General features: G+C 34.2%; 1 protein-coding gene across 1 annotated transcript; it reads left to right on the top strand.

The window, feature by feature from the left end:
• The first annotated feature begins 2,530 nt into the window (after positions 1–2,530).
• Positions 2,531–4,031, top strand: LOC132171639 (naringenin,2-oxoglutarate 3-dioxygenase). The gene is made up of 3 exons (XM_059583010.1): positions 2,531–2,997; positions 3,111–3,539; positions 3,640–4,031. Exons 1-3 carry the CDS (start codon positions 2,638–2,640, stop codon positions 3,931–3,933), a joined length of 1,083 nt encoding a protein of 360 aa, XP_059438993.1. The 5' UTR covers positions 2,531–2,637; the 3' UTR covers positions 3,934–4,031.
• Positions 4,032–20,731: the final 16,700 nt, after the last annotated feature.

The following is a 20,731-nucleotide window of genomic DNA, read 5'->3' as shown; positions in this document are numbered from 1 at the left end:
ATTTCAAAATAAGGGGAAAATATAGAATTTGCACCTCATTAATACTTAATAGTTAATCCTCTCAAACTTCTATTTTGTTGCAAGTTACACCATTTGTTAAACTCGGGTGTTAAAATGAATAAAAAATAATAATAATAAAAATAGCACATGTGATATCTTCATTCATTTTAACGTCTAACAGAAAGTATAACTTGTAACGAAATAATAAAATTAAGAGAGCCAAGTGTTACATTTTAAAGTTCATAACCTAAATGCCAATAGAGTGTAACTTTAGAGGACCTAAGTGGATTTTTCCCACAAAATCAAGTAGTTTAAATTTTATTATTTAAATAGTTACCACATTTAGAAGATACTTAAGTTTTCCTTAATTAACTGTATATTATCTTCAAAGCAGTAAAAATCATGTTCTTTTGGAAGCCATCAATTGTAAATTGTAATCGATCACACAGTTAGAAAACATTACATGTAATTTTCTGAAATAATATTGAGATGAAAAAGACCAAGTCCAGCAAGTTGTAGAAGACCACAAGACAATAGTAGCAGTTGACTCCAAGTTCACGTTATCTTCTTATCTTATTTTGTCTTCAGGCTAGGACCAAAATAAATGTCCTATTTTTCAACATATTTATTTCATAGCCGTAGTACTAATATGATTAGCTTGCTCTTTAAATTAGTAATTTCCATTTCATGAGGCATGGTCTTTAACTGATTAAGCTACTACTTAGAAACTATATATATTTGTGTTTATTTAAATATTTAAAGAAAAATTTTACATGTGAGTAATAATATGAATTTATTTGCATATGATACAAATTATACTTTGGCCTCCAAATTATTACCACCAAATGTTTACAAGCGGTATTTAAATATCTCAACTACCATTACGTGTCAAAATAGCCACTCTGTCAGTGAGAGTCGTTAAAAATAAAAGAGTGATGATATGCATCACTCCGGGTGTGCATGAATGGTCATGCACGCCCGTGTAAATTTTTTTTTTTATAATTAAAATATTAAAATATTAAAATCACATGAACGTGCATGACTGTTCATGATATTTATCATCACTCAAAATAAAATAGTTGATCGGTCCAAAAAAAACGTTTTCACCTGCAACTAAGCAAACACCAAAATATGGTCAACACTTCAATTTTTAGTATCAAATAAAATAAAAGGTAATTTTCTGACTAGAAAGATACGCAAGAGTCGAAGACTAACACACGGGTAGGTGGGCGGTGGGCGCACGTGCATGTTATGTAGATGAGACCAATTAGGTGGTGCAAACCACGTGCTGCGCGCAACAATGTCTCCTTTGTAGTTTTTTTCTGTTTTTTCTTCTTCTTCTGTGGTTTAACATTTTTTTGTTTTTTTTACCCCTATTTTTTATCTTAGAAGATCCATCTGGTTTGTCTAAAGACAGAGATAGTCTTTTCGTCAAAATTTTGTTCAAAATTTGACAGAAAGCCATGTCAGCACTAATCACAATTTAACACGTGTCCATATAATTAATTAACTAAAAAAATAAATTTTTATTAAAATTAAAAAATTATATTTAATTATTTTTTTTTTGAAAAAATCGTACTAATTGCGGTTAGTAACCATGATGCATATGTAAAGAAGGATGCATATGTAGTTACCTAAAAGTGATAACCGCGTTCAAAGCCCTACCTCAACCTACCCCAGCTCTGTCAATAGCTTCTTTGCATGCATGACAAGAAAGGGACCACCTAAAATGACAGTTTTTTTTTTTTTTTTTTAATAAAAAAAAAAAAGTTATGAATTTTGAGAGAAATGCCTACTATAACAGCAAGATTAAAACATATTAGCTACAATAGGAAATATAGACCGTAGCCATAGAAGAGGAGCTCCAATACGATATTTGATGAGAAAAGTATCCTACGATTGATGCTCAAGGAACATGATATCTGGATTTAACAATCTCCATAAACAAAAATGGGGGCATCAAAGATGAAAAAAAAAAAGGGACAAGATATGATGTATAAGAGTTTGAAAACGTTAGTAGGGAAGGTGGGTAGTGAGAACAAAAATAAAGAGAAATGCTACCATTCTTTTGATGTGGTAGGTAAAGGCATTCAATTCAATTTAGTAGTACAAACTAATCAGGTAGGATTATTAAATCTATAAAAATTAAAGAGAAATGCTACCATTCTTTTTTATGTTATCCTGATTTTAAGTGCTTATTGTTTATTAAAAAAGCAAAAACAAAAACTTCTCAGACCAATCCCTCATTTTTTGTTTTCTATAACAATATTCACATAAAATCAAGAAAACATATGCATTGTCAAAAACAAAACATGTAGAATAATATTGGATATATATAAGAAAAGAAAAGCACAAAAGAAAAAGGTCAAAAGGACAAGTAGCCAAGTTTCTAGAAGGAAGAGAAGAAGGAAGAGAAATGGATAGGTTGGTAGGTATATGCATGTGAGTAGAGTCCCTCACGAGCATCGGAGGTAGTTGGAACTGCCAAACCCTCACACCCTCGGCTTATATATCACACCCTTTTTTCACCACAAACCAACCCGCCAATACCGCATTAAATCGATCTATCCCTCTCATCATCATCTTCACTCTCAAAGCGTCCCAATTTAAACCAGAAACCGCAGCAAACAACCCCCGATGGCGCCTACAACTCTCACGGCTCTGTCGGAGGAGAAGACCCTTCAATCCAGCTTCGTTCGTGACGAGGATGAGCGTCCAAAAGTTGCCTACAACGAATTCAGCAGTGATATCCCCATCATCTCGCTTGCCGGAATCGATGAAGCCGAAGGCAGGAGAGCCGAGATATGCAAGAAAATTGTGGATGCCTGCGAGGACTGGGGTGTTTTCCAGGTTGTCGACCATGGCGTCGATGCCACCCTCATTTCCGACATGACACGCCTTGCCCGAGACTTCTTCGCTTTGCCTCCTGACGAAAAGCTCCGCTTTGACATGTCCGGTGGCAAGAAGGGCGGCTTTATTGTCTCTAGCCATCTACAAGTAAGCCTTCAACTAACCCCCCTTTTTATTTCATCTTTATGTTATAATATTAAATTTATTATTTTTAATTTTCCAACATTAACAAATATTAATAAATTTAATCGTTTAATCAGGGAGAAGCTGTGCAAGATTGGCGTGAAATAGTGACATATTTTTCGTACCCAATTAGGACCCGAGATTATTCGAGGTGGCCGGACAAGCCGGAGGGGTGGAGAGCGGTGACGGAGCAGTACAGTGACAGACTGATGGGATTGGCCTGCAAGCTCTTGGAGGTGCTATCGGAAGCCATGGGATTGGAGAAGGAAGCGTTGACCAAGGCGTGCGTGGACATGGACCAAAAGGTTGTGGTCAATTACTATCCAAAATGTCCACAGCCTGACCTCACGCTCGGACTGAAGCGTCACACGGACCCTGGCACCATCACTCTCTTGCTCCAGGACCAGGTGGGTGGGCTCCAGGCCACCAGGGATGGCGGGAAGACCTGGATCACCGTTCAACCTGTTGAAGGAGCTTTCGTCGTCAATCTCGGAGATCATGGTCATGTAAGTTAATTAATATAATAAACGGGTTTCACCGTCGGTCCACCGATACCGACATTGCAAATTTTTAAATTTATTAATTGTATTTGTTGTTGGTGAGCAGTTTCTGAGTAATGGGAGGTTCAAGAACGCGGATCACCAAGCAGTGGTGAACTCGAACTACAGCCGATTGTCGATAGCCACATTCCAGAACCCAGCACCAGACGCAACAGTGTATCCATTGAAGATCAGAGAGGGAGAGAAGGCAGTGCTAGAAGAGCCCATTACATTTGCAGAGATGTACAGGAGGAAGATGAGCAAGGACCTTGAGCTTGCCAGGCTGAAGAAGCTGGCCAAGGAGAAGGATTTGGAGAAGGCCAAATTGGAGACCAAGCCTATTGAAGAGATATTTGCTTAGACAAGCTAGCTAGCTGACAGCTCATCTTGTCCTGCTATATATTTGTCTCTTAATTTCCCTTTCATATATCTACATGTTGAGCAGTACTTTATTTTGTTGGTCCCTCTTTTCGTGTGGAGTTTTCTTCAATTTGATCATCAATGGTTTGTGGATCACAAGCTGTTCTCAACCAATCATGTTTAATTGATCTCTCCAAATCAAATTGCTAATATGCATGTGAAAATAAGTTGAGCTCAGCCCACGTCTTACTTTTATCTTATATGATGCATATAGCTTCGGATCCCTACAATTTTTGTTTTTTGCCTCAGATTGCATGATCCCCTTTAATTGTGAAGAGTTTTCGATATGAGTTGATAATACGGAAAAAGTGATGCCACACGACACATTGTTAATGTTACAAATGTGTCATGTAGCATCACTTTTTTCGGATGAATTTCAAAAAAAAAGTGGTACTTTTTAGCATTAGTCTTTCCATTGAGCCTATTTATTTTGCTTAATTGTAGGAGTAGATAAATATAAAGATTTCTAATTAAAGCACTTGTTTGGACAAATGGATTATATCATGATCTATCACGCACAATTCTCGGTCCTTTCTAAATGAAGGGCAAAATTGTCAAAAAAAAATTATAAAATAACAACTCTACCCTTCTAAATGACGAGATCAATTTATCTCTAATTGAATTCAACCAAAGAAGATATCTCCTTTCCCTTTAATAGTTTGGCCGTACTTTCTTTTTCTTTCATTAGTTGTTGTGCTACCTACTTTTTCTCATACCATGGTTCTCTAAGTCAGGACTCAGGACATGTGTAAGAACTCTGGCCAAGTGACCATAGAGCAAGTGGGTGTCGCCATTGAAGGGAACCCCAAGTGTCTACATCTTTTAGCAAGTTGAACATCTTCCGTTACTTTTAAAATTATTATTGGACTTATGATTGATTATTATTGAATTTTAATTAAATTATAATTTTAAAGTTATTTTATTTTTAGAGTAGTACAAGAGAAACTTATAGAATTACTCGATCCGCTTGAAGGGAAATTTCGCGATAAGGGGTCACCATCATTGCACCAGTAAAATGATTTTTAAATTTGAAAAAAAAAAAAAAAAACTAGATATTTAATATTAGAGTAGGTCATTGGCATCTTGTGGTCATAAAGTAGCCAAGTTTAGCTCATAATATACGTATCACATAAAATGAGATCTCCCAATCCTCCTTGAATATTTGTTGGGACTTGTGGTTTCCTGAGAGATATTTCAAGTCAATTGAATGCATGAGAAGCTTCATCCGTATTTAATGGCATTTTTTTGTTCTGATATGAATTATTCCTTCTTCTTTTTTTCCAAGGGCTTCTTATTATTATTTTTTTTTCTAATGATGTTACGTAGGACTGACAATTTTTGACACAATCCACAAATCCAACTCAAAACTCAATCAGACCTCATCCAAACGATCGAGAAGAATATCATAATCAAGCATAAATGTTCTTCCGAACGCCAACATTAAAAATTGCATTTTCAATGTTTTAATTAGTTGCCTCAAAATACTGTCTTTTCTCATAGTCTATATAAACATAAGAGTTCATGATTTTTCATATACCTTGAGACCATTATTTAGTGAGTTAAAGAGACACCTTGTTCATCCCTATGCATTTAATTAGTTTCATACATCTCTTAAAGTTCTGCTAAACCATACAGATCTCAAAAACCTTCAAGCCATTGGGGTTTTGGGTAGCAAGAGGAGACTCAATAAAAAGATCGATCAACTTATATGGAAGAGAAACAAGGGAAAGAAAACAGGGAGGAAATTAAACAATCGTCAAATTATTTTATTCATTAACAACACTTATATATATATATATATATATATATATATATATATATAAAAAAAAAAATTATTATTTAAAATTTTTTTAAAAAAAAAAAAGTGTTTGACAACAGTATAAAAATATATGCTTATTAATAGGGGTGGGTATCCGTCAAAACGGTCCGGTTTTGGCTCTTATCGGTTATTAACCGATAATTTTCGGTTAAATGGTTTCTTGACCGATACCGAACCGATAAGAATTTTAACCGAAATTATCGGTTATAACAGTACACGGTTAAACGGTTCGGTTGAACCGGTTAACCGATTATAAATCTCACATTCTTCAATGTTCTCTACTTCTCTAACCCCAAGCACCAAAAGACAAAAACTCTTACCTGAATTAAATCTTTGATGCTAAAAGAGAGGTCTGTGAGAGCAAATCGGGGCGGATGTTGCAAGAACTAGAAAGAGAAAAAAAAAAAATTGGGAAGAAACCCATTCTCCTGCAATGGTGAGAAGGAAAAGAAAGAAAAACAATGAGGAAGAAAGAGTCAGCTGCGTGTGAGGAGAAGAAAAAAAAAAAAAAATATGTGGCGTGGGAATTGGAAAGAGAAGGAAAATAAAGAAAAACAATGAGGAAGAAAGAGTCTGCTACATGGAAGAAGGAGAAAAAAAATATATATATATATATATGGAGAGGAAGAAAGAGTCTATAGGTGCTTGAATCCATGACCACAAGGATCTAAGCTTTATGATCTAGTTCACTACCAACTGAACTAGACTAGTTTTATTACTAGTCTTCCTCCTGCTTAAATAGGCTAGGGAACTAAACACTAGTTACATTTGGGCTGATAGCCCACCAAAGAAATAACATAATACTCTTAAGTAAAAATTAACGTAAAGCCCAAAGTCTAGTAAATAATTAAATGGGAAAACTAAATTTACCCTCTTTCATAGGTGTAATGTCCCTCCCATCCACTACTGAGATTGGAAACTCTCCTTTGGCACCCAAAATGACGAAAATACCATAAGGAAAAAAAGTTCAGAAAAAGGAAAAATGGGCCAAAAGCTGAAAGGGCCCAAGCCTTTTATGTTGAACCTTTTTGTTAGACTGGTAACAGCAGTAATTGAATTGGGTTGAGTTATAAAGAGTTGGGCTATGTTCACTATAAATAAGGGCCCAAGCCCTTTATGTTGTACCTTTTTGTTAGACTGGGAACAGCTGTAATTCAATTGGGTTGAGTTATTAAGAGTTGGGCTATGTTCACTATAAATAAGCCCATACTCCAATTGTAAGGAGAAAAAAGTTCATCGGAGTTTGGGATACGGTTACAATTATTATTAAATTTGTAATAAATTATTATTAAATTCTAATTTAATATTAATTTTAAAAATCAAGGCCAAAAAAGGACTGTAAAGATTACTCCACGAAAAATATCATCCATTCCAAATTTGCACACAACTCATCATTCAAACAACACTCAGAAAAGACAGTCATGTGTGTAACAAAGCTTACGTGGCTGTTGATGATCATGCATGCATGGATGGTGTTGTAAAGAAGCAACATATTACATATATTATGCCCATAGCTAATCTGGTCGGAGGATCCTATTGGAAGGAAAGGGTTCTTCCGTAAATTGACCAGCAACGTCCAAATGGACCAAATCCATTCATGTCGACGCCACTCCAGTGCCAAAGACCAAAACTTCTCTTCCACTATATATACACGACGGTCTTCTATCACAATTAGTCTTCCCTTGTGTTCACAATTGGAGGGCGTTTGTGCCGGATTATACTTACGTCTAATTTTAATTAAAATTGAACCTGTTAATATTAAAACACATGTTCCTTAAACTGTTGACACATGTCTTAATTCCAATAAATTTAATTCTAACTAAACCCGACCTAAGTCAAGTTTATTTGCGCATGTGAGATAAAAATACAGTGTATAACATTTCTAATAAGATTTTTTCCTGCAAATTGTTCACACGGTGTGAATACGACTTGAGTCTTGCTTGTTTTCACACGATCGAGTTGTTTTTTTTTTTTCACCACATATTCTTGTTTTGTTGCTCACTTGCAAGGAAACATCAATTTCTTTTTGATCTCTCAGGTCCTTCTCATCTAAGAAAGTTATCATGGTGCACGTCTTTGCCATTGATCTCAAGCATGTAGCGGCACAATTTGACTTGTCCAGAAACAAACAAGCAAGCACCAACTCTGGTAATTAAATTCATTTGGAAGAATTCCCTTTCCCTGTATTTTTCAGAAAATAATAATAATAATAATAAATAAATAAAGAAAAAAAAATCGTTTTGGAAGAAATGGACCACTTTTGTTGGCTAGCAACCTAGACCATGACCTGGTTTGTCGGATTTTGATAGATCGAGTGCAATTAAGGCGTTGTTTGGTAAACAAGATGCCATGCTCAAATACTGTTTATGAGTTGGTAAAAAAAAAAAAAAAAAGTAATGATTTTTGTTTTGTAGAGAAAAGTAGAAAAGTTTTGTTTTGTAGTGATTTTTTTATTTGAATAGTAGTAAAAAATAAATGATGTAATATAAAAAGTAAGAGTGTTTTGATGTTAAATTTTTTGAAAAATGAGGTGAATAGTATTTGGGAGTGGGAAGGTGTTTAACAAAACCTCCCTAACTGACTGTATTACCTTGTAATTAAATTTGTTTGAAATTAAAGAATCTCCTTCCTTTGTATTGTTTAGGAAACAAAAATATATCATCATTTGGAAGAAATAGACGACTTTGATGGCTAGAACACCACATGGCTTGTTGGATAAGGCATTTGGATCGGGTGCAATTAATTACCCTCATAACTTTGGTTTGATTAACGGTACTTTGTTGAACACATGGTTGGAATTTCATTTAGCACACATGGGGGAGTACTAAAAAAGGTGATTTTGATTTTTGACGACCATTCTCAAAAATTGATGTGAAGGGAAAGAAAAGTCCAAGACTTGGCTCAGTAGAGCCTAGTGGTTTTAAAAACAACGCAGTCTAAGAATCAACGGACAAACTTTTCCGCTCAGAAAAAATTTCCTACTTTAAAGTTTATTAAATTGATATTTATTTTTAAAAATAAGGATTAGATACATTATTTCCTCTATGGTTTAACTTCTTTATTTTTTGCCTTTTAGGATTTACTTTTTATCACAAGAGGTATATTTGGTTCGCCTAAAGATAAAGATGGTACATTTATCTAAATTTCATCCAAAATTTGACAAAACGCCACATCAGCACCACTAAAAAATTGACACGTGTCCCTATAATTAATTTAAAAATATATATTTTTTTTTTTTAAGGTTTGGGGGTGTCCATAGCCACCCCCTTGGCCATTTGGGGGGTGGCCGAAACCACCCCTAAACCCAAGCCACCCCCATATGGCCAAGAGCCACCCCCGAACTTTTTATTTTTTTAATAAAAAATAAAATAGTAATAATAATAATTTAATTTAATTTTTTTTAAAAAAATTATTATTTTTTAAATTGATTATAATGACACGTGTCAATTATTTATTGATACTAACGTAGCGTTACGTTAAATTTTGGACGAAATTTAGACGGAGATATCATTTCTGTTTTTAGGCAAACTAGAGGTATTTCTTGTGATCAAAGGTAAACCCTAGGTGACAAAAAAATAAAGAAGTTAAACCACAGAGGGGATAACGTATTTAATCATAGTTATTTCGCCAAAGGTTTCTGAAAACCGGTGGATTTTTAGTGACCAATTTTTCGGTTTTATAGGTAAACTGTTGTCGTCCGACCATTAAAAAAAAAAAATTAAATAAATAATAATAATAATAAAATTGTCCAAAATCAACTAATAGGACCAAGGAAAACAAATTTCTCACCTTTCTCTGCTACTAAAGTCAGTGAAGTAGATAAAATGGTAGGGCAATAAGGTCACCACATGTGATAACGAGCCTTTAAAAGGTGACTAGGATGAACGTTCTTTGGGTCCCCCAGGAGCAGCAATTATTGTCTCAATACATGCAGATGCTGAATTCGTCAAAACCATCTCATTAAGCTCGACATATGTCTTGTTGACCCTGTCAAAAGTGTTCATCTTTCTCCTTTTTATTTCATTTCTTGGTATCTTTTTGTCGATTTAATTTATCATTATCCCCAGACCATATATCTATGCAACTCGTTTGAGTTTGACGTAGGTCTTGACGTCTCGTGGACCTCGTCAAAAGGTTTTTTTCTTTTTTCTTTTTTCAAATTAAGTGAGGTTTTGATGTACGTAATTAATACTTTATCCTTCATATTTATGTGCGGCTCAACTCTCTCTTAATAATAAATGAGTTATCAACAATATTTAAACTAAAAATAAATAAATATAATCATATAAATAATACTTGAACATTATCAATTATCTACTTTCTTTATTTCTAACGACTTGACTTTAGTATTTTCGTGTGCAATTAATCATAATTCATAATATAATCTATATATTATCGTCATGCTAAAAAAGGCAGCACGTGTTTCTAACGTATCTGCTTCGAAGAACATGTGTGAATTCATTGTCTAAAATCGCCCGTTGGGAGATTCAAGAAAAAATTAATTGATCCTTGTCACGCCATGTACAAATATGAAGCAGAATCCAGATTGTTTTTAAAGATATTTTATGGTAAGATCGACTTTTGAAAAAATATTTTCTATAAAATACATTTTCTTATTTTAAAAAATCCAAATAAATGTACACAGGGTTTTATTTTTTTTTAAAAATAAATAAAAGTTAGTTGTGCGACCACTCCGATCCACACAAGTAAGAGTACTACTCCAATTCTAACTAGGGTGGCTATATGACCATTGTAAACTTTTTTTAATTTTTTGAAAAAAAAAAAAGAAAAAAAGTTAACTCTTATTTTTATAAAACTTATATCTTGAGAGTGCATGTTATATGTTTTTGAATGGTTTGATAATGAAATTGTTTTTAAAAGATATTTTTTACCGTCTATGTCCTTTATGTGTGGTTCCCAGTAGATAAGTTCTACTATAGTCACACTTAGATAAAATAGTCATAATTGGTCTAAAAAATATGAGAGGGCTCCACCTACTTAGGCAGACGCCCAAATAGCTCGAGTCTCATCTACTTAAGTTGCCAAGACGCTTAGAATAAATAATGTCACATAAGAGTATACTTTCAAATTTATACTCATTTAAGAGTCCCTCTTATCTTTGACAACTCACTATTAAATTTTAAATTTAATGATCATTTTCATACCACATTTGAAAGTGTGAATTTAAAAATGTGAACTTTGAAAGAATGTATAACCAAAACCTCAATCCGTCTAACTGTGGCGGTGAATAATGGATATGATTAAGTACACCGACGGGACAATATTACCGGTCCACCTGTACTCTCTTTTTTGGGCCACATCACGTATGGACCACGTGTACTAAAACGTGTTTCGTTTTCTCTTGGTGAAGCTCTTTATTTAATACGTGTTCACACTGGTAAACATTTTATATTATATTGTGTGGTAACATGTCTACCACAAAGTTTGAGAAAATCATATACTTTATGTTCATAACTTTCGTATTCTTAAAGAATTAAATATTGTATGTCTTCATAATAATCTCACGCATTATAATTAAATTATTAAATTAATTATTTTCTTTCAAATGATAATTTAACATTGCGTATGGGATTATGTAATCACCCAGCACACCAACATTCAAAGTAGTTGGCCGCCGTATGCATAACAACATGCCAAAACTTTGGCTATTTATTATTTATTAAAATGTTCATGAAAATGTCCAAAATGGGGGATCTTTGTTAATTAAATAATGACATGCATTTTACGAATCAACGACATGCAGTTTAAGAAAATCGACAAAACTCAAAAGGGAGACCACCTATGGAGAGTGCTGGCAGTCACCCCGTACTACTATTTCGGGTGGTCAAACCACTCAAAAACACAATATAAAACATGACAGTGTAAAATATATTCATAAATTCATGACAATTCATATAGATTAATGACATACCGTTTTCGACAAAAGAGAGGGTATACATACTAGCCATAGACCATAGTGCCACACCTTGAGAATGTTTGTTAATGTATTTGCGGAGTATCTTTTGTTTTTTATTTAAAAAATAAATATTCTGATGTGATATAAATATGAACATGTTTTTATATTTTGAAGAATGTTTTATGTTTCGAGTATTTTGTCAGAGTATTTATTTTTGAGATAATAAAATAAATGACATAAAACAAAAATGTTAGCAAACGTAGCCAAGGGCTATGTTCTAGAGGAAATTCTTCTAACCCACTCTATTAAATTGACATTGCCATTAGCATGTGTTCTCATGTACATTTTTAAAAGAGCACATACATATAAAAAACACATCATACTCTAAAAACATATGCTAATTTAATAAATTAAATTGAAAATGTTTTTCATAGCATGCTATATATGAAAATGTTTTGGGCTAGCAGGGGGTGAATCATAGACCCAAAAGAAGTTTGAATAATCGTTCGAGAACTGGCATACATGTGCTGGGGCATGAGATTATCGATTACTGGTGATTAAAAATTGGTTTAGTTTAACAATCCATAAAATGCCACGGTATTTGGCAGTAAAGTGAGGCTTTCAAAGCCACACGTTTCTTTCTTTTATTGTTTAAAGAAATGAAAATATAAAGATGCTTCTTCTTTTTCTTTTTCTTTTTTTTTTTTTTTCATTTTAAAATTTATTACCATAGTCAAGTCAAGGTCCTTGTTTTGATTTTCTTAATCTTTGTTTAGAAATCTTACTAACGTGTTTTTTAAGAGTATTTTTTGTTTTGAGTATAGCTATAAATCACACTTTAATCCAATTATTATCTCACGTTATTGATGTGAAAATGTCAATCAATCTTTGCTAAAAAATAAAAAAATTTCATTAACATTATCACTTCAACGAAATTAAATAGTTTTGGAGTAAAAGTGTGTCAACGTTACTCTTTAATTTGTTTTTAGTTTGAAGTGTTCAAAGTGAAAATAATTAGGAATGATTTGTATTTTGAATTACTTTTTAATAATTTTATTTATTTAAAAAAAAAATTGAACAAACATTACTGATAAAGATTTGAAATGTTGAGAAATAATCACGCATTGCCTGTGGACAAGATTTTGAGCACGTTTATAAGAAATTGACAACCCTCTCTTATCGAATCGATTTTTTGAGATGAGTTAGGCCCACAAATATTTTCATGGTATCAGAGCCTACCACAAGACGAATGAAGCCCACACTACTTATCCCGTGACAAGGGCCAGAAAAAATACTGGCCTGCACATGAGGGAGGGTGTTGATAAATAATTTCATATTGTCTGTGGACAAAACCTTGAACATGTTTATAAAGAATGTGCAACCCTCTGTTGTATAACTGGTTTTATGAGAAGAGTTAGGCTTATGAATTTTTTCATGGTATCAGAGCTTACCATAGAATGAATAGAGCCCACACTATTTACCCTGTGACAAGGACCAGTAAAAAATAAAAAAAAAATAAAAAATAAATAAAAAATAAATAAAAAACTGGCATGGACGTGAGAGAAGGTATTGAGAAATAATTTTACATTATTTGTAGACAAAATCTTAAGCATGTATATAAGAAATAGACACTTCTTTCTTATCGAGTCGACTTTTTGAGATGAGTTAAGCCATGAAAATCTTCAACTTGATCATATTTAAGATTTCGTAGTGACGGGTTGCTCTCTTGAAGTCAAAGTTTTTTTGTTTTTTTCAAAGTCTTCATCTTAACTTTCTTTGTTCTTTGCCTTGAAATCTTCTTACAAGGAGCATATTTTCCGACAGATGGGAATATCCAAGAACAAACACTCCTCTCTAGTTTCTAACCATACGTAGATTTTTTTTTTTTTTTTTCCTAAACAATAACCTTTGACTAATTTTTTTAACTTAATTAAAAACTTACGAGGATGCAATAATACAAATAAAATATTCGTTACTGAGAAACACGTAAGCGGAAAAAAGAATGGTTTTGCTTGTCATTAACTGAGAAACTTGTCCAAATTTTTCTATCACAACAAATTTAGTGGAAATTGGTGTAACTAGACGACTATGGTTTTACATTTTTATTTAAAATTAAACGTGTCCAAGTGAATTAAAGTTGCTTGCTTTGACAAAATTTACAGACTTCTATAACATTTCACCCTTTGTTTTGTTTTTTATTTATTGATTTTTCTTAAAATGGGATGTAGGATAATCCTAATAATCTCCCCCAGCGACAATTCGTTTCTCCCGTAAATTGTTAGGCCAAAACTTATTGGTAAATTTAGGTTCTAATACCAATGTTGAGTGATATTGAGCTTATTTCAACTTCAAAAGCTAGCTCAAGAGGTGAAGTTTTTTCTCACACTTATAAACTGACCACCAGCCCCTTCCAACAACTAATGTGGGATAACCCCAACGAAACTTTGCGAAGCATGACATTTATTTAGATTTTAACAAAGAATTTGGGACTGGCTGACAATTCAAGAAGAAATAAGCATGAATAAAATGCAAATATTATGTAAATGAATTGTTAGAACAGTTTTTTTCTCGTGCCAGAATACCAATGGGGCAGGGCTTGTAAAAGATAAAGAAATAACTTTAATGCCTAAATTATTAAAGGGGTTCGAGAAAAAGAGGCAAAATAATAATAAATGATAGGATAGAGGAGGAGACCAAAGTCCTCTTTTTATAACGGATTCCTGATTCATGACCGGCTGCCATGTTTTGTTTCTTTCATTAGAGATTTTTTTGGCAGTCAACATCTTAACAGTGATATAACAAGAATTAGGTTTTCTTAGAATCATCTTAAATATGAAATAATTTTTAGAATCATCAATATATCAAAATTTAATAATAATTATATCAAATTAAATGATAATTTTAAAATTTACATCACATTTAGGCTCCGTTTACTTCGACGTAAAATGGTTTCTTTCATAAAATATTTTCAGGAAAGCTATTTTTCTTGAAAATATTTTTCGTCGAAAACATTTTACGGTATTTATCTTGTACACGGAAAATAATATTTTTTTTAATATTTTTTTTTTATATATATATATATTTTTTCCAATAAGGTCCTCGTCGGGACTTGCACGAGACTTGTTCGAAACTCTGCAGGGACCTGCCCAGAACTTGACCGAGACCTACCCGGGACCTGCTCGGGACCTGCCCGGGACCCACCCGGGACTTGCCGAGGACCCGCCCAGGTCCCGCCCGGCACCTGTCTGAGACTTGCCCGGGACTCGCATTGGACCTGACTGGGACCTGCCCGAGACCTGACCGGGACTCGCCCGAGACCTGATCGGGATCTGCCCGGGACCTGCCCGAGACCCCGGCGGGACCCGCCCGGGACTTGCCCGGGACTCGCCTAGGACTTGACCGGGACTTGACCAAGACCTGACCGGGACCCTACTGGGACTTGACTGGACCCGCCGGGACTTGACCGGAACCAGCCTGGGACCCATCGGGACTTGACCAGGACCCGCCTAGGACTTGCTCAGGACCTGCCCGGGACTTGATTGGGACCTCACCGGGTCCCGGTTAGGTCCCAAGAGGGTCTCGAGCGGGTCCCGGTCAAATCCCGGGCAAGTCCCAGGCAAGTCCCGTCGGGTTCTCATGCAAGTCCCCCCAGGGTTCCAAGCAAGTCCCGGTCAGGTCCCGGTTAGGTCCTGGGCAGGTCCTGGTCAAGTCCCAGGAGGGTCCCGGTCAGCTCTCGTGCTGGTCCCGGGCAGGTCCTGGGTGGGTCCCGGTAGGTCTTGGGCGGGTCCCGGTTAGGTCCAATGTGGGTTCTAAGCAAGTCCCGGTCAAGTCCCAAGAGAGTCCCGGTTAGGTCCCGCCGGGGTCCCAGGCAAGTCCCAGTCAGGTACTAGTCAAGTCCCGAAAGGGTCCCGGTCAAGTCCCGGGCTGATCCCGGGCAGGTCCTGAGCGGGTCCTGGTCAAGTCCCAGGCAGGTCTCAGTCAAGTCCCGACAAGGTTCTGGGCGGGTCTTGGCAAGGTCCATCAATTTAAGAATGAGATGCTCCTAGTCGAAAAATAGTTTACGGTTTTCAAAATCGTAAACCATTTTCCGAAAATTAAAGAAGAATTTTCGGTCAAAAGGAAAATATTTTTTGTTGACCACTATTTTACGTCGAAGTAAACACCGTAAAATACAAAAATCATTTTCTGAAAACAATTTTACGTCGAAGTAAACGGAGTCTTAAAAGAACTCGCAGTTATTGACCAAGGGAAGGGTTTCTGTGTGGTGTTGCCTAGCTTAGTGTTCTAGGATCACTAGGACTTGGACCAAAATGCCTCTTTGGAAGGGATGAGCTTTTGACCCACGGACCCAACATTAACAATTTGAAATTTTCAGTAAACAGAAAATGAGTAATTTAATTATTTAATTCAAATTGTAACACTTTCTCTTACGTAAAATATTTGACTGAAAATCTGTCAATTAGTTGTACATGCGATTAAAATTAATTTAAGGGGTAACTTCACGTTAAACCATTGAATTAGTAGGCGATTTGAGAAACTCACAAACTTCAAAATCTTTCAATTTGAATCCCTGAACTTTCAATTGCAATTATTTTGAACTCATCCGTCAGATTTTAAATATTAAAAGTGAGATAATGGCGTTTATACCCCTAACTTTTTTATAAAATTCTAAATTTACCTTTAATTCCAAATGAATAAATAAAGTAAAAAAAAAAAATCAATGATATTTTGGTTTTTTTAGGGGTAAACCATGGAAGTTAACGGGAAGGGTTTAAATTGACTACAATTAAAAGTTCAGGGGTCCAAATTAAGAGGTTTTAAAGTTTGAGGGCTTCTCAATTCACGTGATAATTCATGGATCTAAAATAAAGTTACCCTTTAATTTAATTAAAAATTATTTTTTATTTATGGTTTTTTCTTAAAATCAATTTGCATTTAGCTATACTTACAATGGAACTGGATCCTTTGGATTTGAGAGGTCTCTAGTTAATGGCCAGAATGATCCTATAAATGAGACAAGTGTCCCACTAAAAATAAAACATTAAAATATTATTTACAATTTAAAAATAAAAAACTAGTAAAAAACTAAGGGGTGACTGGCCACCCCATTGGGCCATGGGGAGCCACCCCCCGTGGCCAAACGGTGGCCCTCGGGGGTGGTTCGGCCACCCCTAAGGGCCAAATAAATAAAAAAAATTATATATTTTTATTATTATTATTTTAAAAAAATGTTAAATAATATTTTATTATTTTTTATTTAGTGTGACTCATAGCATTATTGTAGACGTTAAATCTCTTTAAAGTGATCTTAACCATGAACTATATCTTCTCTAATCTATTTTGGAGGGAAGAAGTCCACTTCCAGTTACAATTATACATTTGCAGGTCCCACACTCCCAGCCACCAGCTGAGGAGAGGCCCAGGACAATCAGGATGGCAAATTGAAACTAATTAATTTGAACATGACATCCAGATTTGACTTTTGAATATTCCCAGTGACCAAGTCAACACTAGACTTCCAACTTTTCTGATTCACAGTTTCACACACACACACCACTCACCGCTAGCTGCAAATTAATATTTAAGTCGGCAGAAAATAATTAAAAGACTTTAACTTCTAAGTAATAATAGTGAAATTTAATTGTCTACCCAAAACAAACACATATAAGAGAAAAATAATAATAATAATAAATAAATAAATAGAGAATTACATATTTTAAAAATATAAATTAATTGAATAGATTTATCATTTATCCAAGTTGATGAAAAACTTTGTCGTATTAAGATTTGCAACTAGCCGGGCATTGTAGGGACGTCGTCTTTTTCATGCTCTTTCAATTCCTGCATGTGGAGGCTGTCAATTTCGCACCAAGTATCGACGCAATTTCCCTGCCAAGCTTATAAATATTATTTACTAATTAACCAAGCAATGATTTTATTATTTTAAATGTGACCATTAAGATTAGTTTCGTGATTGAGTTTGTCGCAAGCCACTCTTTTCTTTTCCCTTGGCTTTTAAAATTTGCTTGTTCCCTTTGTCACGTCGAGATTGTTTGTAAATTGTAATTAAACCAATTGCATATATTAATATATATTGAAAACTCTTCTTCCACCCCAATCTCTTTCTTGGCCCGTGTTACATACGCTTATATATTTTAGTGTTGTACGTAAAATGAAAGCTTAAAAAATGTATCAATTCGATTCTTTAATTCAAATACTTTTTCAATGTATAAGTATTTTATGTTTTTCTCTTTTCTTTATTTGTTTTTCTCTTGATATAGAGAAAGAATATATACTTGAATATAGAGTGCATTTAAAAAGTCATTAATTAGTTTTTTTAAAAAAGTAATTTTTAGTTAAATATTTTAAATAAAAATGTAGAATTAATATAATCTATTGTCTACCGCCAGAAAGAAAAAGAAGCGCATTTAACTTCTGGAAAACTTGTTCTTGATAATTGAAATAAAATACTACGCACTAAGGATATGGAGTAGTACTCTCCAATAACGACATTGTTAGCCTAATCGTGACGGTGGCGTTTCATCATCATCGCTTCATATATAAAAACCTATATGTAACATTGAAGATAATTTTTCATATTATAACATTATTTTTGACACTTGTTACTGTGTAATTTAAAACCTATAGGGATTGACACAACTCCAATCACATGCTAACATATATCAGTAAATTCTAGAAGAATCGTAGGTGGGGTGGGAATAAAACTTTCAAAGAACAAAATATATGAATTTGACTATTATAATCGATCGCCATCAATATAATCATATAATATATAGCATATATATGATCATATAATCGATCACCATTGATAGGCATAAGTCATCGTGTAATATAATTTGTAACTTCTCTTAGAAATTCTTCATTTTTTTTAATATAATGCAAGAAAAACTATAAGGAAATTCAGTTTGATATTAACGAATAAACAGAAAAAGCATTAAATTAAGCTTATTAAGGAAATTCTGCATGCATTTGGATTAGTGTTGTGGAAGTTGATATCAATTGGGGAGCAGGTCACTTGATTGAGATTGATCAAAAGGCTCATAATGAGCCACATAATCAATAAAAAAAAAGGGTTAATTGGTTTTTTTTGGGTGGTCGGACTATGCTAAAGCCACCATTTTGTTGACCTTTTCTACTTGTTGATGTGGCAAGCTTCTGGCCGTTCCTTATAGACGAACAAGTATGATTGATAAAATTGTAAGTTTGTATAATTCTTAGGAATTGTAAGAGATCGCAATTCATCCCTCACTTCTAGTTGAGCTAATTCTCATTCCCTCTCATTTATGGTCTAGATTTTATTACACTGATTAAGTGAAAGCTTTGAATAAAAACTAACATAGAACATTTTAATCCAACCACACCAAATCTTGTGCTCCCTCTTCATTTACACTCCTATTCTTCTCCTCCATTTTCGGCCCCCGACAATCATAGTCATAGACAACATTAGCATTACCGCCACCATCAACCACTACCACAACTACCTTTATCTGCTTATAAATCCTAATGTACGTCGCCGTCTGAAACCCCAACCATGTTGTTTTCTCCTATTACGACAACAAAGATCCAACTCCTCTATTTGGACTCCCATGTTGGGTTTATGTTCATATCCGTCAATAAGATCGATCCGGGTGAGACCCTACAGACAAACCATCAAATAAATCGTACAATCTAGATGTAGTGTTACCGATATCATCAATGCCTCGATGATCATCAACTTTAAGTAGGAAACAACGACATTATAGAGTGTCGTTTAATGGCGTGCTGAGAACACTTGGCACACACTCTAGTTGCCAAGTGAACAACGATGAGACTTTGGTGGTCTCAACTGATTTAAGCACCTCTTCTTTGACCTCAAAAATTGAGTTGACCTTGAGTCCATTGATTCGGTGTGGATGGAACAATGGCGATCAACGGTGGCATTGGAGCTAATTAATGGAGGCTACAACTATTGTGGTAGGAGTTAATTAGGCATGGAGAATGATCAGAAGGGTGTAACTTGTAAGTGATGGGAGAGCACGAGATTCAATGTGATTGGATTCAAAATCTTCTATATTAGTTTGAATCCTCGGATTTCATTTAGGAAATGTGGTAATTCTATACCATTAATAAGATTTTTTTAAAAAATTTTTTTTTTGCTAAAGCCATAAACAGGAGTTAACTCAACTAGAGGCGAGCGCTTCCTCTTAAGTGAAGATATGAAGTAATTTTAGAAGTTATTATACTTATATTTCTCTTGCGACACTCTATAAATGGGGTGATTTTGAAAATTACAATTTGATCAAAATTCAATAATGATCAATCATAAGGTCAAAGATAATTTTAAAAACCACATTATTTGTAGAGTGACTTCTAGCATTACTTGAAAATATGTGAAAGTATTAGTAGAAAGATTAGTTGGTAAAACAGTCAAATGTACCTTAAAAAAAAAAAAAAATTGAAAACAAGGTTTAAAGGGATATTATATCTCAATATGATTATAAATTTATAATGCAATTAAGAAAACAACTTGATGGAGTAATAAATCCCATAAAAGCTAAGAGACAACTAAATGAAAAACATTCCTTAATGTTATATTTATAAATAAGGGGCTTGGGCAACACTTACATCCTTCTTCGGCTCTATTCGTATTCCCTTATTACCCTCTTTTGGCCCTATTTCTATTCACCAACTTTCCCCCCTCAAGTTTGGAAAGAATACGCATGGATAATTACTCCTTTGTACATTTCCTCTCATTATTTCATAATAATATTTTACAATTTTTACTGTCCAAAATTTTGTTAATAGTTGAAACGTCAAAGAATCAATTTTACAGTTTTCTACAATAGTTTTTTTTTTTTAACTCAATTTATTAAATTAATATTTATCTTAAAGTAAGAAATTGTTACGTGCATTTTACCCCAGTTCGGAGGAGCTTAAAAGGATTGATTATACACAAACCCAAAAGGGAGTAGCAAACAAAAAAAAATTATAATTTCTTTTGCC

This window comes from Corylus avellana, chromosome ca2 (assembly GCF_901000735.1).
Source record: "Corylus avellana chromosome ca2, CavTom2PMs-1.0".
Classification (NCBI taxonomy): Eukaryota; Viridiplantae; Streptophyta; class Magnoliopsida; order Fagales; family Betulaceae; genus Corylus; species Corylus avellana.
Note: the sequence above shows the minus strand (reverse complement) of the source record. Positions and strands in the feature narration are given on the sequence as shown.

Excerpts from the sequence above, each read along its gene's own strand:
- LOC132171639 (XM_059583010.1), top strand. The coding sequence starts at position 2,638 with ATGGCGCCTACAACTCTCACGGCTCTGTCGGAGGAGAAGACCCTTCAA. Across the intron at positions 2,998-3,110 it reads TTGTCTCTAGCCATCTACAA|GGAGAAGCTGTGCAAGATTG; the intron begins GTAAGCCTTCAA and ends TCGTTTAATCAG. Across the intron at positions 3,540-3,639 it reads ATCTCGGAGATCATGGTCAT|TTTCTGAGTAATGGGAGGTT; the intron begins GTAAGTTAATTA and ends GTTGGTGAGCAG.